General features: G+C 49.7%; 2 protein-coding genes and 2 long non-coding RNA genes across 4 annotated transcripts; 2 read left to right on the plus strand and 2 right to left on the minus strand.

Annotated features, from left to right (window-relative positions):
• Nucleotides 1–935: 935 nt before the first annotated feature.
• smg8 (SMG8 nonsense mediated mRNA decay factor) lies at nucleotides 936–4,640 on the minus strand. Its single transcript, XM_061299439.1, has 6 exons — nucleotides 3,736–4,640; nucleotides 3,057–3,554; nucleotides 2,554–2,950; nucleotides 2,318–2,463; nucleotides 1,364–2,239; nucleotides 936–1,266 (listed from the first exon to the last, which is right to left on the minus strand). Exons 1-6 carry the CDS (start codon nucleotides 4,354–4,356, stop codon nucleotides 1,063–1,065), a joined length of 2,742 nt encoding a protein of 913 aa, XP_061155423.1. The 5' UTR covers nucleotides 4,357–4,640; the 3' UTR covers nucleotides 936–1,062.
• A 184-nt stretch (nucleotides 4,641–4,824) lies between these two features.
• ppm1e (protein phosphatase, Mg2+/Mn2+ dependent, 1E) lies at nucleotides 4,825–16,012 on the plus strand. Its single transcript, XM_061299441.1, has 7 exons — nucleotides 4,825–5,325; nucleotides 11,238–11,359; nucleotides 11,759–11,958; nucleotides 12,057–12,245; nucleotides 12,322–12,465; nucleotides 12,542–12,635; nucleotides 12,703–16,012. Exons 1-7 carry the CDS (start codon nucleotides 5,141–5,143, stop codon nucleotides 13,512–13,514), a joined length of 1,746 nt encoding a protein of 581 aa, XP_061155425.1. The 5' UTR covers nucleotides 4,825–5,140; the 3' UTR covers nucleotides 13,515–16,012.
• Nucleotides 10,681–17,519, minus strand: LOC133168142 (uncharacterized). The gene is made up of 3 exons (XR_009718154.1): nucleotides 17,303–17,519; nucleotides 14,015–14,120; nucleotides 10,681–10,993 (listed from the first exon to the last, which is right to left on the minus strand). It is a non-coding gene; the product is annotated as an uncharacterized LOC133168142 (long non-coding RNA).
• On the plus strand, nucleotides 16,290–19,021 carry LOC133168143 (uncharacterized). The gene is made up of 3 exons (XR_009718155.1): nucleotides 16,290–16,630; nucleotides 18,529–18,610; nucleotides 18,704–19,021. It is a non-coding gene; the product is annotated as an uncharacterized LOC133168143 (long non-coding RNA).
• Nucleotides 19,022–19,084: the final 63 nt, after the last annotated feature.

Here is a 19,084-nt window from a genome sequence, read left to right on the forward strand (position 1 = left end):
TTCTCTAAAGGTCACCACGGGACTGATAGTGGTCCCGGAATTGAAAGCAGTTCTCAAAAACTTTTTAGCGATGATGCCTCATTTAGCTTTTTTGGCAACACAGGTGTTTTATGAATGACTCGGGAAGTTGAGCGGAATAAGGAGCAATGGCTTGGCAGTGTTCCAATGTTTTGTCAATGTTGTCACTTATTAAAGGATTAGCATGTTCCATTTGTTTATTCTTCCGCTTCTGTCAGTCATCACGTAGTAATACAAAACAATTGTCATGTAGCATTTGCTATTTTTTTCAGAGTGTTTGGATTTGGGCAGTGTCATCCCAATTTTTTTTTCGAATTGTACTGCTGTGATTATATTTGTACTCTTAGTTGATGATTGATCATGCGAAATGGTTTCCTAAATCATTGTCTGAACGTTAGTAAAAGGTTTTACGATGGTGACAGCTTGGCCCAGGGTCTAATTAAATCAAATTTCTACTGGGAAACAATTTTTTTATCTGTAAACAAAAACAGATAATCTTTGACCCCAGGTGGAAAAGAACACTTGATCTCCTGGTGTCCCGCTCGATGACCTTGAATAGCGAGCTTTGTTATTAACTGCATTGTTATGTGCTACATTCCTTCAGGTTATATACTTGCTCGTGACACCACCATATCACACCGAGCCGTTTCCGTGTTGCTTATGAAACCCGCAGGGACATTGTACTCTGTCTGATTAACATAGTCATATTCTGTATTTAATGTTAATTGGGTGCATTTGTATTTAATCTTTAAAAAAAAAAAAAGGGTTTCAAAATAGGAACTACTCTTCGTGGACTATCTTGATAATCGTTTTTCAGACTTTTCCTTTCAAGCTACAAAGATAATTGGGTGATTGCGTAATGCAATTGTTTTATAAACGGAATAGCAATCGCAAAACAAGGCGAAATACATCCACGGTTTATGTTGATGCAAAACAGATTTATTTCAAGAATCAAGATGCAGTTGGAGCAAATGGATGTGGCGATTCTTAAACATTTGTCGCCCTCGTGCGGCCGTTTGCGAGATTGCACATTGGGGGAGGCGTTCACTGTGGTTGCGTGTTGGCTTTAAGGATTCCTCGCAGCACCTTGTAGTTGCCAAGGGGCTGGTTCTCCTTGGGGGGATAGCAGGGTGCCAGCTCTGTGGCATAGGCGTACGGGAAGCGCAGCACCCAAAGGCCGTCGGGCGCCAGCACCAAGTCAGTCTGCTCCGGGTGGAACACCGGGCAGGGCGGCGGCCCGGCCTGCACCTGTAAAAGTATGGATGTGGATGCTCAATATTCAGTGGATAAAAAAACATTTCAAAGTTTGAAGACGCGTGTGCTTTTTATTTTCAGCGGTTTTCACCTGAGGGTTGAGGGTGACTTCCAGCGGGGCGTCTGGCACAACGATGAAAAGCCGCATCAGCTGAGCAAAGTGAGGCTTCACTCCTCGTCCCTGCGAAGGCGACGGCACGTAGAGGGGCATGTCGCTGTTGAGCACCCTGGTAGCAGGTTCCTTGGCGCCGCCCGGCCCCAGCACTTTAACGACCTTGTCGGGCCCCGAGCCGATGAAGCGCCGCCCCCGGCCGTCTTCGTATTCAAAGCCCACGTAGGCCCGCGCCGAGTCGTCCCGCCGCCGGGTCCTACCTGGTCCGCCCCCCCGCTTTCCCACGAGCGTCTTGTTGGGGACCGGCCACGAGGACGCGCCGCCATCCAGGGGCTCGCTCGGGTCATCCTCGGACCGGGAGCGGATCATCAAGTCCCACGGGAGCAGGAAGGAGGCGCCGGGGAGGAAGCCGGGTTGGTCCAGCCCTGTGTGGCAGTTGTACGACTTGGCCGGGCCCAGTTTGACCAGGGACCAACTGGAGATTTTGGGCAGGAGGCCCTTGGGGCAGCCCGAGTGCATCATTCCCGGGAGGTACTCCACGGTGGAGGGCTGGCGGTCGGCCAGGCTGGGACGCTTCTGTTGCACTTGGCCATCGGCGCCGGCCGTCGTCGTCGACTCGCCGTCCCCGTAAGGACCCAAGCTGCCGGTGGACTGGCCCAGGCTGAGTGCCAAGCTCAGGCTGGTGTCGCCGGGCGTGTGGCTGTGGGCGGCACCGGGCTCCCTTAGCCGGTCGGCGTCGGCCTCGGACGGCGGGCGCTCTGCCTGGTTGCTGGCTGGAGCCGGGTCGGGAGTGCTCGGCTGGAAAATGGGGAAGTTGATCCGCTCCAGCTTCCCGCAGCATTTCTCCTCCAGGGCCTGCAAGACGACAAGAGTGGAAGGCAACACGGGGTGAGCGCTGAACTTTTTTTTTTTTTTCCTATATCTAAAAAAGACCTGGTAAAAATCGTAGTTTGCTGCCTGCACGTCAAAGGGGTCGTCGCGGGGCGCCTGCTTCCTTCCGCAGTTGCAGGAGCTGGTGGAGCGCCCCCTGCTGTTGTGGTTCAGAATGGGCGGGTTGTGATCCATGTCCGTTTTCTCTCCTAGCACCCAAAGTAAATTTGGAGATACATGCTTTGAATAAAACGCACCACCTCAAGCTGCAGCCAGCCAACAGCTTTCGATGCTCCTACCCGATTGCGGCAGAAGGTGAAACTTGTGAACGCAGTGCTGGTCAGATAGGCTGCGCTCCTCGCACAGCTGGTGCCCGTTGCTCCAGAACTTGTAGCAGTCCTCGTGGACCTGCAGGGCGTAGCGCTGGAAAGCCACGCCACGTGCGTGCTGACTGTAGACGCGCAGCGCCTGCGCCAGCTGGTTCTTGTGCACGGCTGTGGTGTAGTTGTGTGGCAGGTTGGCCTGGTACGCACTGTGGGCCAGGGGCAGCGCCTTCTGGCACCGGTTCTCCGAGAACTTGGCGTCGGCGTCCAGGAAGCCGTCCAACACCTTCAGCTGGGCCTGAACCTTGGCCGCCATCTCGGCCACGTCGTCCTCGTCGCCACCGGTCAGCGCCTGGTGGAGCTTCAGCGCCACCTGAGCCAGAGAAAAAAAGAATTTCAATTAAGTTGTGAAGGTTTTTGTCGGACCTGACCAATTCATTCCTCGAGGGTTGAGGTCGTGTAGACTTTTAATATCGGACCTGTGCCCACTTGGAGTAAGACGGCAGCTCAAAGTGGCATGGCTGTGGGTTCCGTCCCACGCTGTCATCAAAGCCTTTCTTGGTCAAAACCAGCTCCACGTGCTGGCTGAGGAACTCCTTCAAACTGCAGTCGGTCGGCACGGCACCCACAGTGGCGCCCGATTGCTCCACAAGGCCCTGTCGGGCCGAGGGCCGCATCTGTTGGTAGCGCCGCGGGCCGGACACCAGCGTGCCCGAGTCCTGCTCGCACAGGACGCAGTTGGAGCGCAGCTGGCCCAGCAGGGAGCCCACAGAGTCGTCGTCGGATGCGGGCAGCACGTAGACGAAGGCCTGGTTGGCGGGCACGGTGAAGAGGCAGTTGCTGCTTTGGTTGGTCAGGACGCGACTTTTGCGGAAGATGCGGTAGATTTGATCCTCCAGGGCGTGCTGCAGACGCCGCCGGGGCGAGTGCTTCTTGGGTTTGTCCGGGTGGGCGCCTGACTCGGAACCATTGGGGACCTGGAGAGGAAAGGACCCATGTAGGAACGTTGACGCTTTTAGTGCAACAATAGAAAAAAGTGACTGAAGGGAGCAAGGCGCATGAAATGACTTCAACTACACACTTAAAAACACAAAGTTGCGGTTTGAAGTGAAGAGTAAAAACTTTTAAAATTCTGTATGTTTCACGTAGATGGAGGACCTTGAGCGTTCCGCTCATCTGGAAGACGAAGAGGAGCCGAGGCGGGCACGGCCGACAGTTGACCTTCCATTCCTTGGACACCGGGCAGTCCTTGACGGCGGCCCGGATGAGAGGCAGCGCCTTTTGCCTCAGGGCGTCCAGGGCTCGGAAGAGCCTGTCGTAGGTGACGTCGAACGTGTGGCTCGGGTGGACGAGCAGCAGGACGTGGCACACCGAGAACAAGTAGAGCAGGCGGAGACAATGCTGACGCTCCAGCCCCTTCCAAAAGTCGTGCGCATCGGCGTGGCCGCTGCCAGCGCCCGGGGACTGACAGGCTCGCAGCAGCTGGCGGCCGTCGCACACGGAGGTGAGCATCAGGTACAAGACGCGGTTGTCCGGGTTGTAGAGCGCCTGGATGCCCCCGCTCCCGTCCCCGTTGTCCGCACCGCCGAACGCGGAGAAGACGTGCTTGTCCGCCAGAGTGTTGACGAGGGACTCTTTGAGGGCGTTCAGCTGCATATCGCTTTTGCCGAAGATGCCCACCACGCACAGACCGTCGTCCCGGTGCTCGGCGTCCTCTGAGACGGCCGATCGCAGATGCGCCTCCAAGCTCACGGGGAAGGCCATGTTGACTTCCTTCATCTTCTCATGGACCAAAGATACACCGGGGGAGTCAAAATAGTGAAACACCAACTTCTGGGGTTTCAACTAAAATGTCCGACTGAACACAAAAACAAATGTACCGTTCTTCCACGCATACATTCGCTGCACAGTTTATGTAAGATGATTTTTGCTGGACCAACGTTAGGGTAAGGGGTTTCGAAATAACAATAACATATCAGCAACTATATAGATTTGTGTGTGAGACAAATAGCTTGCCAGAATAGTCAAATATAAAGACCACACGACTGTTTATTGTTGCGGCTCTTTTAAAACCAAATAAACTAATTTGGAAAAACAATAGCCAGTTTAAAAAAAAAAAATCATAGACTCCTACTTTTTGGTTTGCTATTTTTTTGTAATGAAATATATTCCATATTAGTTTTAGAAGGACTTCCCAAGAACGGTACTGTGCGTGCGCGTTCATGTAATGCGCGTCGACGTCATCAATGACGTCAACGTTCTTCCGATCCGACGAAATCCCATCTCGCGGCGCGCCCTCCCATTCGGCGGTGAACTGAATGGGGGCAGTCCGACACTTAGCGAAATTAAGTCCGCTAGTACCTCCCTTGTTTCTTCGCTCCACAAGCCGGTAGTTTACCCTCCACCACCGCTATCGGGGACAAGCTAGCTCGGAAGCTCGCACCCTGAAAAACAAAAGTCCTCAGCGTCGAGTTCGGGCCAGCGTGTCGCCGCGAGTCTTCCCTGCCGACTGAAGCGAAGCGACGGGCGGAGCTGCAAGTGCAAGCGTGTCCAGGAATGAGCAATGATGGCCGGCTGTGCAGCAGAGGAGAAAACCTTCCGACGGTTCTTGGAGCTCTTTCTCCGGGAAATGAGCCCTCCTCTGCAGGACAGCGACCCGCTGCCCTCGCGCCCCTTGACGGACTTGGTGTGTGAAGACGAGGTGGAGGGGGAATGCCTCGATTTGTGTCTGCAGCACCTCTACAAATAGTTAAGTGAACACTTTTCTGCTTTCCGTGAAATGTGCATGTTGCTGCTATTTATTTTTGCGGGGGTGAGGAGCATAAACGACAAGGCTGGGTGTGACCCCTTCCCCGGAATAACGAGTTGCATAATTGCGTTGTTTTTTTATTTTTTATTATTTTTTTACTTGCACGTTAGATTCACAGGCGTTCTGCAGGGCCACTTGCGGAAAAAAAAAAGTCCCCCAAATCCAGAGGTGAACCCCCGATTTTGCGTAACTGGCCGACGTCATCGTTGCATAGGCGGGTGGTGTGGGGGGCATCCTCACAGGCTAAAAATAACCCCACCGTTATTTGCCCCCATTTAACAAATTCCAGACAGGAAGAAAAGCATCAAAGATGCATTCTAGAAGATGATGTACTTCTTACATAATGTCGTTACTCTGCAGTTGGAAATGGATTGTGTGAATGTGTGTGTGCGTGTGGCCGTGTACAGACTTAGTAGAAATGGCAAAAAAAAAAAAAAAGAGTGTGAAAATGAGATGCTGGCCTGGTTTTGAATCCAAAATAGGTGCGGAAAGAAGTGTACTGGCAAGCACTCATCTAGGGCACCCGCGCCGCACTCGTGTCTGGAAAGGAGTGTGTGTTTTTTTTTTAAACACTCCGTGGGCGTGTGGAGGTGCTCTGAGGTGCTCCAGTGGTGTTGAAGAGCATTTGTGTCAAGGGTCAATAATGAAACCCGCGGGGGATGAGGGAGATGTTTTGCAACATGTATCAGCCATTGATTTTTCTATTGCATGTTCGAGTTGTACCTGAGATCCCAGCTAAGTTTTTGGTGAGATCCTACTCACTAAAACTAACCGAAGGTGAACTTGAATCGTTTTTGAATCGTGGAGTGACACCCAAGGGTGTTGTGAGAATGCTTGGCAGTTTGGTGAGTTGAGAGAAGTAACACCGCCGCAGTCGCTCAGACTCGGATGCGGCAAATTGTCTCTTACGTGCTTTGGGTTTTGACAGTCTCGGGTGTTTTTGAGCGCGTCGGAGTAAATTGGATGCATCCTGTTCCGGCCGGCTGTTTGAGGTCATCCTCAGTTTGTTTCTTCTCCTAAGTCAAGCCTTGACTGCTGATTTGAACACCTGAGCACGGAACTTGACTGTGCGCTATAAAGCTAACCGCAAACTCAACTTTCCATTCCTCTACCATCTCGCAATCTGCTACTGCTTCCCTTTTCCAGTGGAGGCCGTCACGTTCGCGTTTGGCTTCGACATTGTGCGGCACTCAAGGCGGGCGGGCGGGCCCTTTCCTTCCTGCACGTTGTTATTGTGTCGGGGCTCCGCCCCCTTTGCTTCCTCCGCCAGGGTGACGACAGCCTAGATTTCCTCTTCCTGCGCTCTTGCATCACAAGTTGTTTTCAACACATTTGCAGGTCAAATATCATTGCACTCCCCCCGAATTGGACTTTGCCTAAACGTTTAAGCACTTGTCTGTCCGCTCGATGTTTGTTTGGCTACTTTTCGCACAGCTTTGCTTATTACTAGCTTGAGCTTCTGCTTTTTATTTGGGCTCGTATCAAATATTGCCTTCCCAGTCATTTCCCTTTGCTACGCGCGTGATTGTCTTTCCTAGCGACTCGCGCAGGCGTCTTCAGCCTCGCGCGCGAAAACGTTTTTGGCACGACCGTCGGCAGCCGCCCAAGCAGACTCGCGAGCGCGTCGGCCCACTACGTGGACGTCTACCAGCGGGTCTGCTGATTCATCCGACGTGTCATGAGATTGTCTCTGGGCTGAACAGCTAATAATAGTTGCGCGAGAAGAGAGTCCAACGCCTCAACGGATGCGGAGGCCGGTTAATGGACGTGTTTTTTAACCTCAACTTTGGAATTGCTCACCCAGGACAATTAGCTCGAGAACACTGAAAGGGCTCACGACACATCTCCAAATTCGAGGCAAAAGCCCAATTGACGTTGACTAAATGGACAAAATGGAATTGCTCATTGACTAATCGGAACAATTGAAAACTTGAAACGCCCCAAATCTTCCTAGCAAAAGCCCACTAGCTTAATGCTAATAATGTATGATGTCAGACAATCCATTTTAAGTGAGATGTGCCCGTAGTCCATAAATGTTACGGAAGCACGCGTCTAATGAGCCAAAATGTCCTCGCGGGTGTCTAGCTATAAAAAAAGGATAAAATGCAAAGATGTGAAGACACACACACTCTCACACACACACACAAGCAGAAGATAATAGAGCGGAGATCTTCTCTTGTGCGACTCCCACAGCTGTTAAGACGCAGGGGGTTGATCCGGCTTCCTCCAGTGTTCCCTTGCAAAACACACACACACGTATTTAAGTCTACAGTGAGTGTGAAAAGTGCCGCCTCGCTAATGAATGCCGACAGTTCTGCCGTGGCGTCATGACAACCGTTTTTCCACAGCGCCGCCAAATAGGTGGCACCGTGTGTATTAATGCTACAGATGATATTTGATGTGCAAGTGACTCAGTAAACTGCAGTGATATTCACCTTTTTTTTTTTTTTTGCAGAGGATAAAGAATATATGTTTGCATTTGTCGTTTACATAGTTGCTACTTGTTAGCCCGTCGATGGCTGTTCAGAGGCAAAAGCGGGACATCGTCTGATCGGAAGCATCCTTTTTAAGCCCCGACGAGCTTTTTCATTTGCGCGGCCATCCATTAGCGACCGGCTCGTGGGACGTGATCCTTCGCGCCAAATGTCACATCGCCACGGCAATGTTCCAGAACGGTGCGCCATTTGAGCAGCAAAGGTGATTTTGATGACAAACGGGAGCGGCCCACGTGCGTGGCGATGGACTGACCTCCTTTCAAGATGAACTAGTTCCATGCCAGAGCTGAGCGATATGGCACAGAAAAAAAGAAGTGTTGCTTTCACTGGTCTGCGTATAAACCAGCAACGAGTTTCCATGTGTAAGCCAACGACAAACAGAATGTGAGGACTTTGCAAAAGGTACCCCCCCTCCCCCCCCGCCATCTGTCTGTCTGCTGGCTTTCCAATATTTAATCAGAGCGCTAAGAGGCTGGAAAATTTCATGCCAGGCTTCTTTGGGCCTTTCTGGAGCAAACAACAACAAAACTGAAGCCACCCCGTACTTTTCTGGCAAAGGATTTCAGACACCGAGTATCACAAGAATGAAAATGAAGACCGGCTCGGGTCCCAATTTGAAAGTTTGAGCACGGCGCTTTTGGATGTCCGCCGTCTGTTGGAGGCTATTCCCGTCCTTTCCCCTTCTGGCTGTTGTGGCGCTGGCTGGCTAGTGGCGACGGGCTGTCCCAGGTCATCCTTTTGCAATTAGTAGCGGGCGTAATCCCTTAATCAGAGCGTCTCGTTGGGATTAGCGCCGAGGGCGGCCGTAGGTGCTACGACTGTACTTCCTGGAACACTCTCGGGACTTTTGCGTGATTTTCATCCTTGGCTATTATTAGGGATGGATATTATTGGTGAATGTTATTGCGCAAGGCAAGATGTCTGCCGCTCGTCGTTGACTGTTGAGTCACTCGCGGGGAATTTAGGATGGTCCTGTCCTAACTTGTTGGCAAGGCCTCATTTAAAACGGAAACGGTAGTTAGCTACTAAACCGTGAAGTCGAGCAAAGTCAAATTTCATTTTTCTGCCTATAATCGATCGAATCAATGTATCTATCAAATCTGTCTTCTATTGACATTCAACTTGTTCAACATGTTTTATATGTTAATCGACCGAAACAGATCGTAGTAAACGCGGTGAAATGAAGACCGACCGGTCTTTTCGCACGGCGTTTCTAAAGGCGGCGCCTTCATTAATTCCAACTCTGGAGAGTTGGCCCCATTTTCGGCAACACGGTGACCTTCAAAAAAAAAAAAAAAAAGTCTGCAGCGTCCTCCTTTCTTTGCGCGTTTAAGAGCCAGCTTGCTCACGACGGTCGTATTTCAAATGATGAGTCATGGTCGACGTGGACGGCGGCGGGTGACATGAATGCAAAGCAGCTTCGGCTTGTCCTCGAGACAAACTGGAAATCCTCCAGGATTGCCCTTGAAGTGGCTCAACGGCGGTTGGGGGAGGAAGAAAAAAAAATATATCACTTCCGCTAACAACCCAGGCTAAACCTTGCTTAAAGTCAAATATTTCACAGCTGGAAGGTAAAAGACATTTGAAAAGTCGAGCCAGCACAGCAGCTGAACATATTTGCGGCCTCCGTGGGCCGTAAAGCAGCAAGGAAAAGGCCAAATGATTGATACCTTCTGGGGAGCTCTACAAAAGCGCCAATTTGGACAGGGAGCTATTCTGGGCCCGCCACTCGACCCAAGTGCCGCGAGGCTTACGTAACGCGCTTCCACTTGCGCCGAGCCGGCCGGGGTTCCTAAACTTTCATATACGTTTCGTCGTCTTGTTTTTGCTTTTGCTTTTCTAATGACTTATCTTTCTCAAGAAATAGGCGGGTGGCTCGCGTGCCTCTCGATGCTCGCAACGGCTTACATCACGAAATAGCGCAAGCTAGCATCAATGATAAATGAGTCACTTTCATGCCACAGCTTCTGCTCACGCTTAAAATGGACTTTATTTTTTTTTGCTCTCTTGGATGGATGTCGAGGTTATTAAAGCTGACAAAAACAACTTCACAATGGAACATGGCCATCATGCTAATTATGCGTACTTGTGGCTGCTTTGGAAAAGGTTGCTTGAAACTTTTCAATATCAGTCAACACACTGCATAAATGAGTATAAAATTATGTTGTTGTTTTTTTTACAGATTTACCACACTGGTGTACCTAATGTTGTGGCATCTCATGCGAGATGCCAAAGCAGCACGTGGCCTGCCTGCCTGCGTACAAATGAATTCATTTACGTCGACTAACAGCCTTAAAGGAGTCGCTGTAGCAAAAGACGAACGGACCCTCTGCGTATTATGTAATCCCGTGCTCTTGAGAATAGCGCGTTTTCTCAACCCGGCGTCTGTTGCACACGCACCAATGGTTTTGTTTTCAAAAGATTGCATTTTGATTGATCGGTGAGAGCGGGAGCAGGAAAACGACGCTCTCGCCTCCGTTTCTTGGCTTCGGTACGAAGAAGAAGAAAAAATAACGGCCGACGTGGTGGACTGTCAGTTGGCTCTGTTGCCGTGGCAACAACCTTGATGCTCCGTCGCAGGGTAAAAGCAAGAAAGGAAAAAAAAAAAAAAACATGACCGCCGCATGCATGAGTCATCGGCGAACACATACCGGCAGCCTCCTGCGCAAAGCATGCTGGGAGAGCTGGAAGTTGAATCAGTCAGGGAAAGACGAGGTTAGTAACAAGCACATAGATAAGGACATTTCATGCAGCCCTATGAAGAATTCTACCTGGAAAAAAAATAATCCAACAACCGGTCAAAAACATTTTAATAAAATATGATCCAAGCATACATTTTGACACATTTTGGACCGAATAAAAGGTCACGTTGGTAAATGTGCTAACGCTGCTAGCCTTTCTTCGCACATAGTGATGCGCGTCTGACTTTTTGTTGTGCGCTCCGGGGCTGGTGCGATTAAGCCGCTTCTTTTAATCCTCCTACGCGCCACATGACTTGAGCGTGATGCACGAGCGCCGGCGAGCTCTCATTGGCGCGCCGCCTTCGTCTCCTGCGGGACCACCCGGGCCAATCGGATCTCCTCTCCTCAGCATCCGCCCCCTCTGAGGCGATCTATGAATGGAAAGAAAGACCCCCTCCATACTTGATCGTGACTTCCCTCAATGAGGCTTGTACGGTTTTGCAATCGACCGGCCGACCCGGGTTGATTTCTGACGCAAACAAGTATTACAGGCCTTTCTTGTTGTCATTAAACGAGCATGTTTGCATTCAAAGCAGCAGCCTCACATATTCCACGCTCCACTTCCCCAAATCAACTCAGAAGACGCTAACTGTGCGCTCTTGTTCAAATCCACAGTAACTGTCCATGCTCACTGGGGGCAGCTTTGGCCAGGGCCACGTCGGACAGCATCCTGCAGAGCGACCTCACTATCCACCACCTCATCAAGAGCATGGAAGATGGAGTCGGACCCTTACCACGTGAGTCTGACTCTGCCGTTGTCACGTAACGAGAAGGGCTCTAGGATTGAGCTCTGAGGGACACCGGTAGTAGTGCTTTGCTGCCACCTTGTGGCATGTTTTCAGTCTTCACTTGAGGATTTTAGTGAATCAATTGACCTCTCTCTCTCGCTTAACTTCCAACTTCTGTACTCTGCCTCTCGGAAAAAGTAAAACAGCTCCCGCTGGGGTTTAGACAGCGACAAGTGTGTCACTTACTTGCAGTGGAAACGGGGACTTTCCTAAATTGGAAGTGGGATGCACACGATTTGTCACAGTCTCCTTTCTGATGTTTCGGACCATTTCCTAAAACACGAAGATGAGCAAAGGCTGTCGATTGTTGACATGCTTGACTCATGTGTCCGTTTGATGGCACGCCAGAGATCGAGGCGGTCAAGTTGGCGCGGCTCATCTTCAACCGCCTCTTTGAGACGTGCAACGCGTGGACCAAGGAGGTGCCCTACCGCCGCCGCCCGCAGCCCTACTATGAGACGTCCATCCACGCCATCAAGAACATGAGGCGCAAGATGGAGGACAAGCATATCATCATCCCCGACTTCAACACGCTTTTCAACATTCAGGTTTGTTTAAGTCCTTCATTTCAAGGTCTTTAGGAGCCTTCCGTCGTTTCCATCCAAAAGTCCCCAGTTCCCCCTAACAATGTGTTTTGTATCTCTAGGATCAAGAAGAACAGGCGTTCTTTGCCGTGTTTGACGGACACGGAGGCGTGGACGCCGCCATTTACGCCGCCAACCACCTCCACGTCAACCTGGCTCGCCAGGACTCGCTAAGCCAAGACCCCGGCGAGGCTCTGCGCCGCGCCTTCAAAATCACAGACGAGCACTTTGTCAGGAAAGCCTCGCGGGAGGTAACGACGGCACATTTTTGTCCTCTCTCCTTGAAAAGCGGCGGGTGAGCTCCAAGCCGTGCTCTCCCTCCGGCAGAACCTGCGCTGCGGCACCACGGGCGTGGTGACCTTCCTGCGCGGCCAGACGTTGCACGTGGCCTGGCTGGGAGACTCTCAAGTTATTCTGGTCCGTCGGGGAGAAGTGGTGGAGCTGATGAAACCGCACAAGCCAGACAGAGAGGTCAGGCAGACGTTCCAAATGAGAAAAGTGTGGAACCAAAACCACATTTGACTTTGTTTTTTTCAAACGTCCGCAGGATGAGAAGCAAAGGATCGAAGCTCTGGGAGGCTGCGTGATCTGGTTCGGGACGTGGAGGGTTAACGGCAGTCTGTCGGTATCCAGAGCCATCGGTAATTTGACGGTCCGGCACCGAGAGTCTGATGAGGTTTGAAAGGCTCACCGGCAATTTTTCCCCAGGCGACTCGGAGCACAAGCCCTACATCTGCGGCGACGCCGACCACGCCGCCTTCCCGCTAGACGGTTCGGAGGACTACCTCCTCCTGGCCTGTGACGGCTTCTGGGACACGGTGAGTCCGGACGAGGCGGTGCGGGTGGTGAGCGATCACCTCCAGGAGAACGCCGGAGACACGGCCATGGTGGCGCACAAGCTGGTGGCCTCGGCCCGCGACGCCGGCTCCAGCGACAACATCACCGTCGTTGCCGTCTTCCTGCGGGACCCGCGCACCCCGCCGCCACCCGCCAGCACAGAGGAGGAGGACGACGAGGGCGCCGCCGAGGTGGAAGAGGAGCCCGTGGCCGATGCCAAGGAGGAACCCGGAGAGGAGGGGGAGGAGGAGGAAGAGGAGGACGCGGGAAGGGCGGAGCGAGGCGGCGAGGGGGGCAGCGCGGCGGACAACGGCGGCAAAAGCCGCGGCGGATGGCCCCTGCAGCAGTGCTCGGCGCCCGCCGACCTCGCCTACGAAGATCGGACCGACTCCTTCACGGACAGAACCAGCCTCAGCCTCGGGGTGCCCGCGCTGGGGGGCCGCATGCCTATCCTGCGGGGCTCGCACTTCCTAGAGAAGCGCCCGCTGAGGCGCAGATCCCGCCTCTCTTTCACGGACCCGCTGGGGCCCCGGACCACCTGGCTGTTCGCCCGGGTGCCCGGGCCGAGACGCCACCTCAGGTGTCGCCGTGGATTCGCCGAGCCGCCCGCTTCTTCACCCCTCCACGCCATCCGGAGGCCCGGCGCGGCCGTGCCCCGACTTTCCCGCGACGCCACCATCTGACGGGATCCGCCGCCCCAACACGGAAGCACCTCCCTCCCTCCCGTTTATCCTCCTCCCATCTGACACGTTTCTTTTCGCCTAGTTTAGATAGTTGTGGCTCCTGCGTTCGTAAACGTGACAATTGACTGGTGGTGTCTGTCCCAAACAAACAAACAAACAAACAAAAAAGCAAACGAAACGTAGTCAGTGTTAGCCAGCCCACCAAACACAAGCTTCGCTCCAAAGTATACCACCGCATCATCGTGAAGCTACAAAGCTTCCACACACACTGATGGTTTTTGCTCATTTCCAACTTTTCCACATTTGGCGAAAAGTTGCATCGCCGACGCATGCTTTTCATTGGTCAGGTGGACGGTTGGTTCCTTTCAGGGTTTTTGACACCGATACCACTGACCCCTCTCTCCTTCTGCCGTTGACCCGGCCCGTTATCCGCCCACGGCTCGTCCACAGATAAAAGCGTTTAAATGGTGGATTACAGAAGATTAGTAGTAGTTACTTACCTGATTAGATGTTGTATCATGCTTCCCCCAATGTGGATTTAGGCCCGGCGTTAATGGGCCTTTGGGAGAGGACAAAGGGTGATTTGGGGATGTGTTCCGTCGATGTCTGCGGATGCAATTATTGTCAGCGGAACACAGCGTGGAGACTTGAAAAGCTACAGAACACGTGCCTTCTGTCAAAGCCACCTTAGCCCAAAACGTACTAATACAGTCTGGATCATCAGCATCGTTTATTTGGTTTCTGAAAACCAAGTAGCCAGCTAACCAATTGGGTAGCTCGATAGCCATTAGCATATCAGCCGAGTTTCCAAAAAGACCATGTCTTAAACTAGAATAAAGATTGGAAACCAGTTAGTTGGCCAGCTCAGAATATAGACATAGAAGAATTTAAAAAAAGACCAAGTGTATTATTTTGGTTTCCAACATCAAGCTGATTTTCACTGTCCAGTTTTCTAATCTTCTTGCTTCTTACATATACGCATATTAAGTGACACTTGAGCTCATCCTTTTACCATTGTTTGCACATTTTTTGTTACTGATGATCCTAAGATAGCGAACAGAGCAGTTTTTGTTGTTGTTGTTGTTGTCTGTAAATAAAACTACAGTATTAATCACCTCTGCGATGCTAATGTCAATTACCGCGTAATCCATAGCGTCACTTGAATCCATCAATGAAATGACAAGCCACATGTAATCCTGCTAATAGACCTTCTGGATATTTCACAACCTTATGCTAAATAACCACTAACTGGCCTAATGTAATTAAATGGTATTCCATTAATTCCCATTACGCATTTAGTGTGCTTAATGAAGGATGCCGGATTTTATATTGGTAGTTTTTTTCTTTTTCAAATGGTCACTCGCTTTCGTATCGTTGCGGCGATCAAAACAACTTTGCTCCCATCTGCTTGATGAAGTGACCCATAAAATTTGCACATTCTGTGACGTGCGTGCGTAGCTTGTTTGTCACTCCCCATAAAAACTTTTCTGCCTTTTGTTTGTGTCGCTGAAGTGTATAAACGGTACCGACACAGAACGGAGACCTGGGGGCAACTTTTCCGCTTTCAGAGTCGGTAAAAAAATGGGGGTATTTGGCGATGCCTGTATTTTTGTGACACTCGACACCCACTTCTCCCGGCTTGCTGTGTTTAAAGGCTGTCACTGTTTCCTGCTGCTACATATTGTAAACCTGACCACCAATAGTTGTTCAATCATTGCGATCGGCGTAGCTGCAACTTTATTTTATCCGCCTTAAACCGCATTTTGCCAGTCGCCCTCCACTTTGTTGCAAACTGTTTTATTTTGAAAGCACACTACTTGCAATAATAACTCCTTTTGAATTCTACTAATGAATTGCTAGTACAGGAAGGTTCGTGTTATGAAATGAATGCTGCTTAGATAACATTGTGCTGTCAAAAAAGGTTTCATCTTTACCCTTTCATAGTGATAAAAATGAACACTGTTAAACTAAATGCACATGAAATCAATTTTGTCATTTATCCCGTTTTTGGATGTTTCTGCAAGAGGTGACCCAGAGTTGCACTGATGAAGCACTCATAAGTACTGAGTGCAACAATAGGCTGCTTTTTGTCAGAAGTTGAACCTTGATTTCAACTAATCGGAAGATTTGCCTTTGCTTTATTCATTCATAATCAGAGTTAGCCCACTCTAGTTGTCATCATCAGTTGATCATTTGGCTCGCCTTTCAGAAATGTGCTTTGTGTCTCGGAACACAGAAAAGTTTTTTTTTTCTTCTTCTTCTTTCTCTAAGCAATAATGCCGTGGGGACAAAATGATGTTCCCCGGGGGGTTTGTCCATGGACAAAACAAACCCCCGTGAACATGTGCCGTTTAAATTGAGAGCAAGTATTCAATAGAATTAATATGTACGTGTATGATGTGTGTTCCTCTAGTATATACAGTAAATAACTAATACATGTGTATTGTAACCGGTGACTTACTATATCATGTATATAAAGACTAGAACTTCACTTCAAACTGCCTCATGTCTTGTTTTGTGGCAATGGGAGAAGGTTTAATTCAATTTTTTCCAACTGTAAATGGTAAAAGGCATAGGCTTCACTCATGCGTAAGAGTGGGAAACATTGCCATCTATAGGCGAGAAGGCGCAATTGCGCCCTTTTAAAGCGAAAGCAAGCGTCGTTGCTTGTCACAAAAAATAGCATCCCACGCACATATTTCAGGCAAGAAAATAGAGGAGCCATTGTTGAGCAATTTATTCTTGTACTATCGAAAGCCTAACCTATTATAGAGTCCGCAACTCATTTGAAAGTGTTTGAATACATTTAATGGCTTGCTTCTCGCCCGTGTAGGCGGAAGTGAATTTAGTACGTTTTACGCATGCGCAGAAATAAACAGACTCGGACAACACGTGGAGTAAAACGATGTGGAGCAATATCATTGCAGTCTGTGAAAAGCGTCTTTCAACGGTCTTGACCGAGACAGAAAAGGAGCTGTAAACTTGGATGATTCTGTTTAATTAGCGTAAACATCATGAACACGCTGCACGAGTTTCCGCGTGGTGTTCGCCCAAAATGAACATGGCAGTTTAAACCACTTCCGCCAAGACGATTACGTAGGTTCCGCCCCGACTGAGTGAGTGTAAAGTTTCATTTTCGATTATTTAAAGTCTTGTGACTTATCATTAAATTGGGAAATCAGTTCCTTAAAAAAGAAAAAAGGCGGAGTTAAACGTTTAGCCCCCCCATTGAGCCACGCCTCAAAGTGCTGCATTCAGTGGCGTGCAAAGCTCACTGCATGCCTGGGGGCAGGGGCTAGGGGGGAATGTTTATGAAACCCCCCTTGAATCAATCTCTAAGATACTGTTCGAGAAAAAAAAACCTTACTGCGCTGGCTACATTTGTGGACAACATTTCTTTGATCCAATCAGAGTCCGGATTAAAATGTAATGCACACTGATCGGATTATCAATGGACATAAAGCAGTCCACTCATTCAGAATAAATTCTTGACTAGAATGGTCTCGATCTGGGGGAAATATTCTGAATAGGGTGTTCGTATGAAGTATTTTTATTCCGATTATGCTTTTAAACCGAATAAAAATCTCCATGTAAACATAGCCGCTAAGAATCGCTGGACTCTTACATTCTCCATGATCAGCCTTGTGGTAATAATGGTGATTAGCAGTGATTATGGTGATACATTTAAACTTAATAATGGTGGTACCTACACTACTCCATTCATTGTGGTGAAGTCACGTCAGGTCGTTTGTGTGCTCATTTGCATCTGTTTGTGAGTGGGTGGGTACCTGAACTCCTATCAGCTTGTGTCAGGGACGACACACCCTGCCACCAAACTTCTTCTGCCAGCAACTTTCAAGCTACTATACACAGCAACTCCGTCTTCTCTGTGTTGCTTAAAAGGCCGCGCAGGTTGAAACAAGCTCAGCAAGACTGAGCAAGTCGCTGCCGTATCGCCGCGCTGCCACGGCAACAACGACAGGTCACATGCCTTTTCATCAGAAAGCGAGCGATGCAAAACGCTGGGCCAATCACAACGCTGCTCGTCAGCAGGGTGTGACTTGTTTTGTGATATATTTAGCAGGACAGACCGCAATAATTACCTCAAGGGGGTTCACATAGTTGAGTGAGGACCACCCAAAATCCCAACAGTGCCTTTAATTATTTTAGTTCTGACACCGCTTTTACGTCCTATGACTTAAATGATGATGATCAAGGATCCCTTCAATGCTACCAGCAGGCCTTGAGATTTTGTCGCTAAGCGGCGACCCATCATCAATGCTTTATGAACTCACCGTGGGGTAGGGGTTGGGGGGCGGCACATGTACGTAACAATCGAACCGGTCCTGCTTACAGGGCAAATGTGCCATTTAGCGGCTTTCAACTGTGACTTGCTGACCAGCTGCTGACTTGTGTTTTCACTGGCGATTACGGCGGCAGAAAGGCGCGGCGCGACGGACAATGGCACCGAGCTTTATGTGTCCCCCGAGCGGTTACACACAAAGAGCGGAGCGCTCCGCCATTGAGTCGCACGGCGACCTGTTTACTATCCGGGGGCCTCGGGAGGCCTTAGCGGTAGAAGGAACAAACTGGAGTCGAAGCGTGCCAGCAGCCTTGAGTGAATATTGATTATCCACCATTGGCTATGTTTATTCTCCTCAAAGGCTTCTTTATAATGACACAGAACAATCAAACGGACAATGCAGGCAAATCAAATGTCAACCATAAATCACTCCCCATGTACGCGCATCGTGGTAGAGAAGAACGAATAATTGATTTTTCGCAGTCGAATGCATTGACAAAGGAGAGCGTGCTGCATGAAGGCGTCATCGTCATGTGACTTTGGAGGAACGTGGCTGACTTGCTTTGTGTAAATACGAACAACGACCTTATGCAAAATGTCGACTACTCCCCTGTTTGACCAACTGCCTATTTGATGAATACGTCACTATTAATTTGTTCGCTTATGCACCGCCCTTTGGGTTTTCTTTCTTTCATGCTAATTTGCGGTAAGGTTGGACGAAGTATGCCCTTCATTGCATTCATGTACTCCACCCAGTTCAAGTGTGACAACCTCCCAGTCCAACACAAGAGTGGTATGCAAGTAACTGTCCACTTTTGCCTGCATGCATGCATGCCTTACTACTACCACCCCTTGTGCATACTGCATTTCTTCTTTTTTTTTACAGTGAGCTGGACACTGAAACTGCAAACAACGGATCATAACAGAGTGCTTTGTAGTCATTATCATACTGGTGATTACAATTCAAAAGTACAGCATCAAAACAAAATGTAACTTCGAGAGACATGCGCACACGGCGTGGACACGTGCGGGGTGGGTAGGTAAAAGAGGCGTTCAAGGACACGCTTCTTTAGACAGGTCAACACTGTACTTGTTTATTGAGTCAACGACCAACAAAAGTTAGGCCTCTTTCCACTCTTGAGTCAGTTATCTTTTTGTGGTTTGAAAATGCAAATTCGAATAAACTAAGATTGCTTTAACACGATTACGTATCAGTACTCACGTTTGATGGATGGATGAATAGATGTATAGTAATAAAAAATAAGCA

This window comes from Syngnathus typhle, linkage group LG15 (genome assembly GCF_033458585.1).
Source record: "Syngnathus typhle isolate RoL2023-S1 ecotype Sweden linkage group LG15, RoL_Styp_1.0, whole genome shotgun sequence".
NCBI classification, from domain to species: domain Eukaryota; kingdom Metazoa; phylum Chordata; class Actinopteri; order Syngnathiformes; family Syngnathidae; genus Syngnathus; species Syngnathus typhle.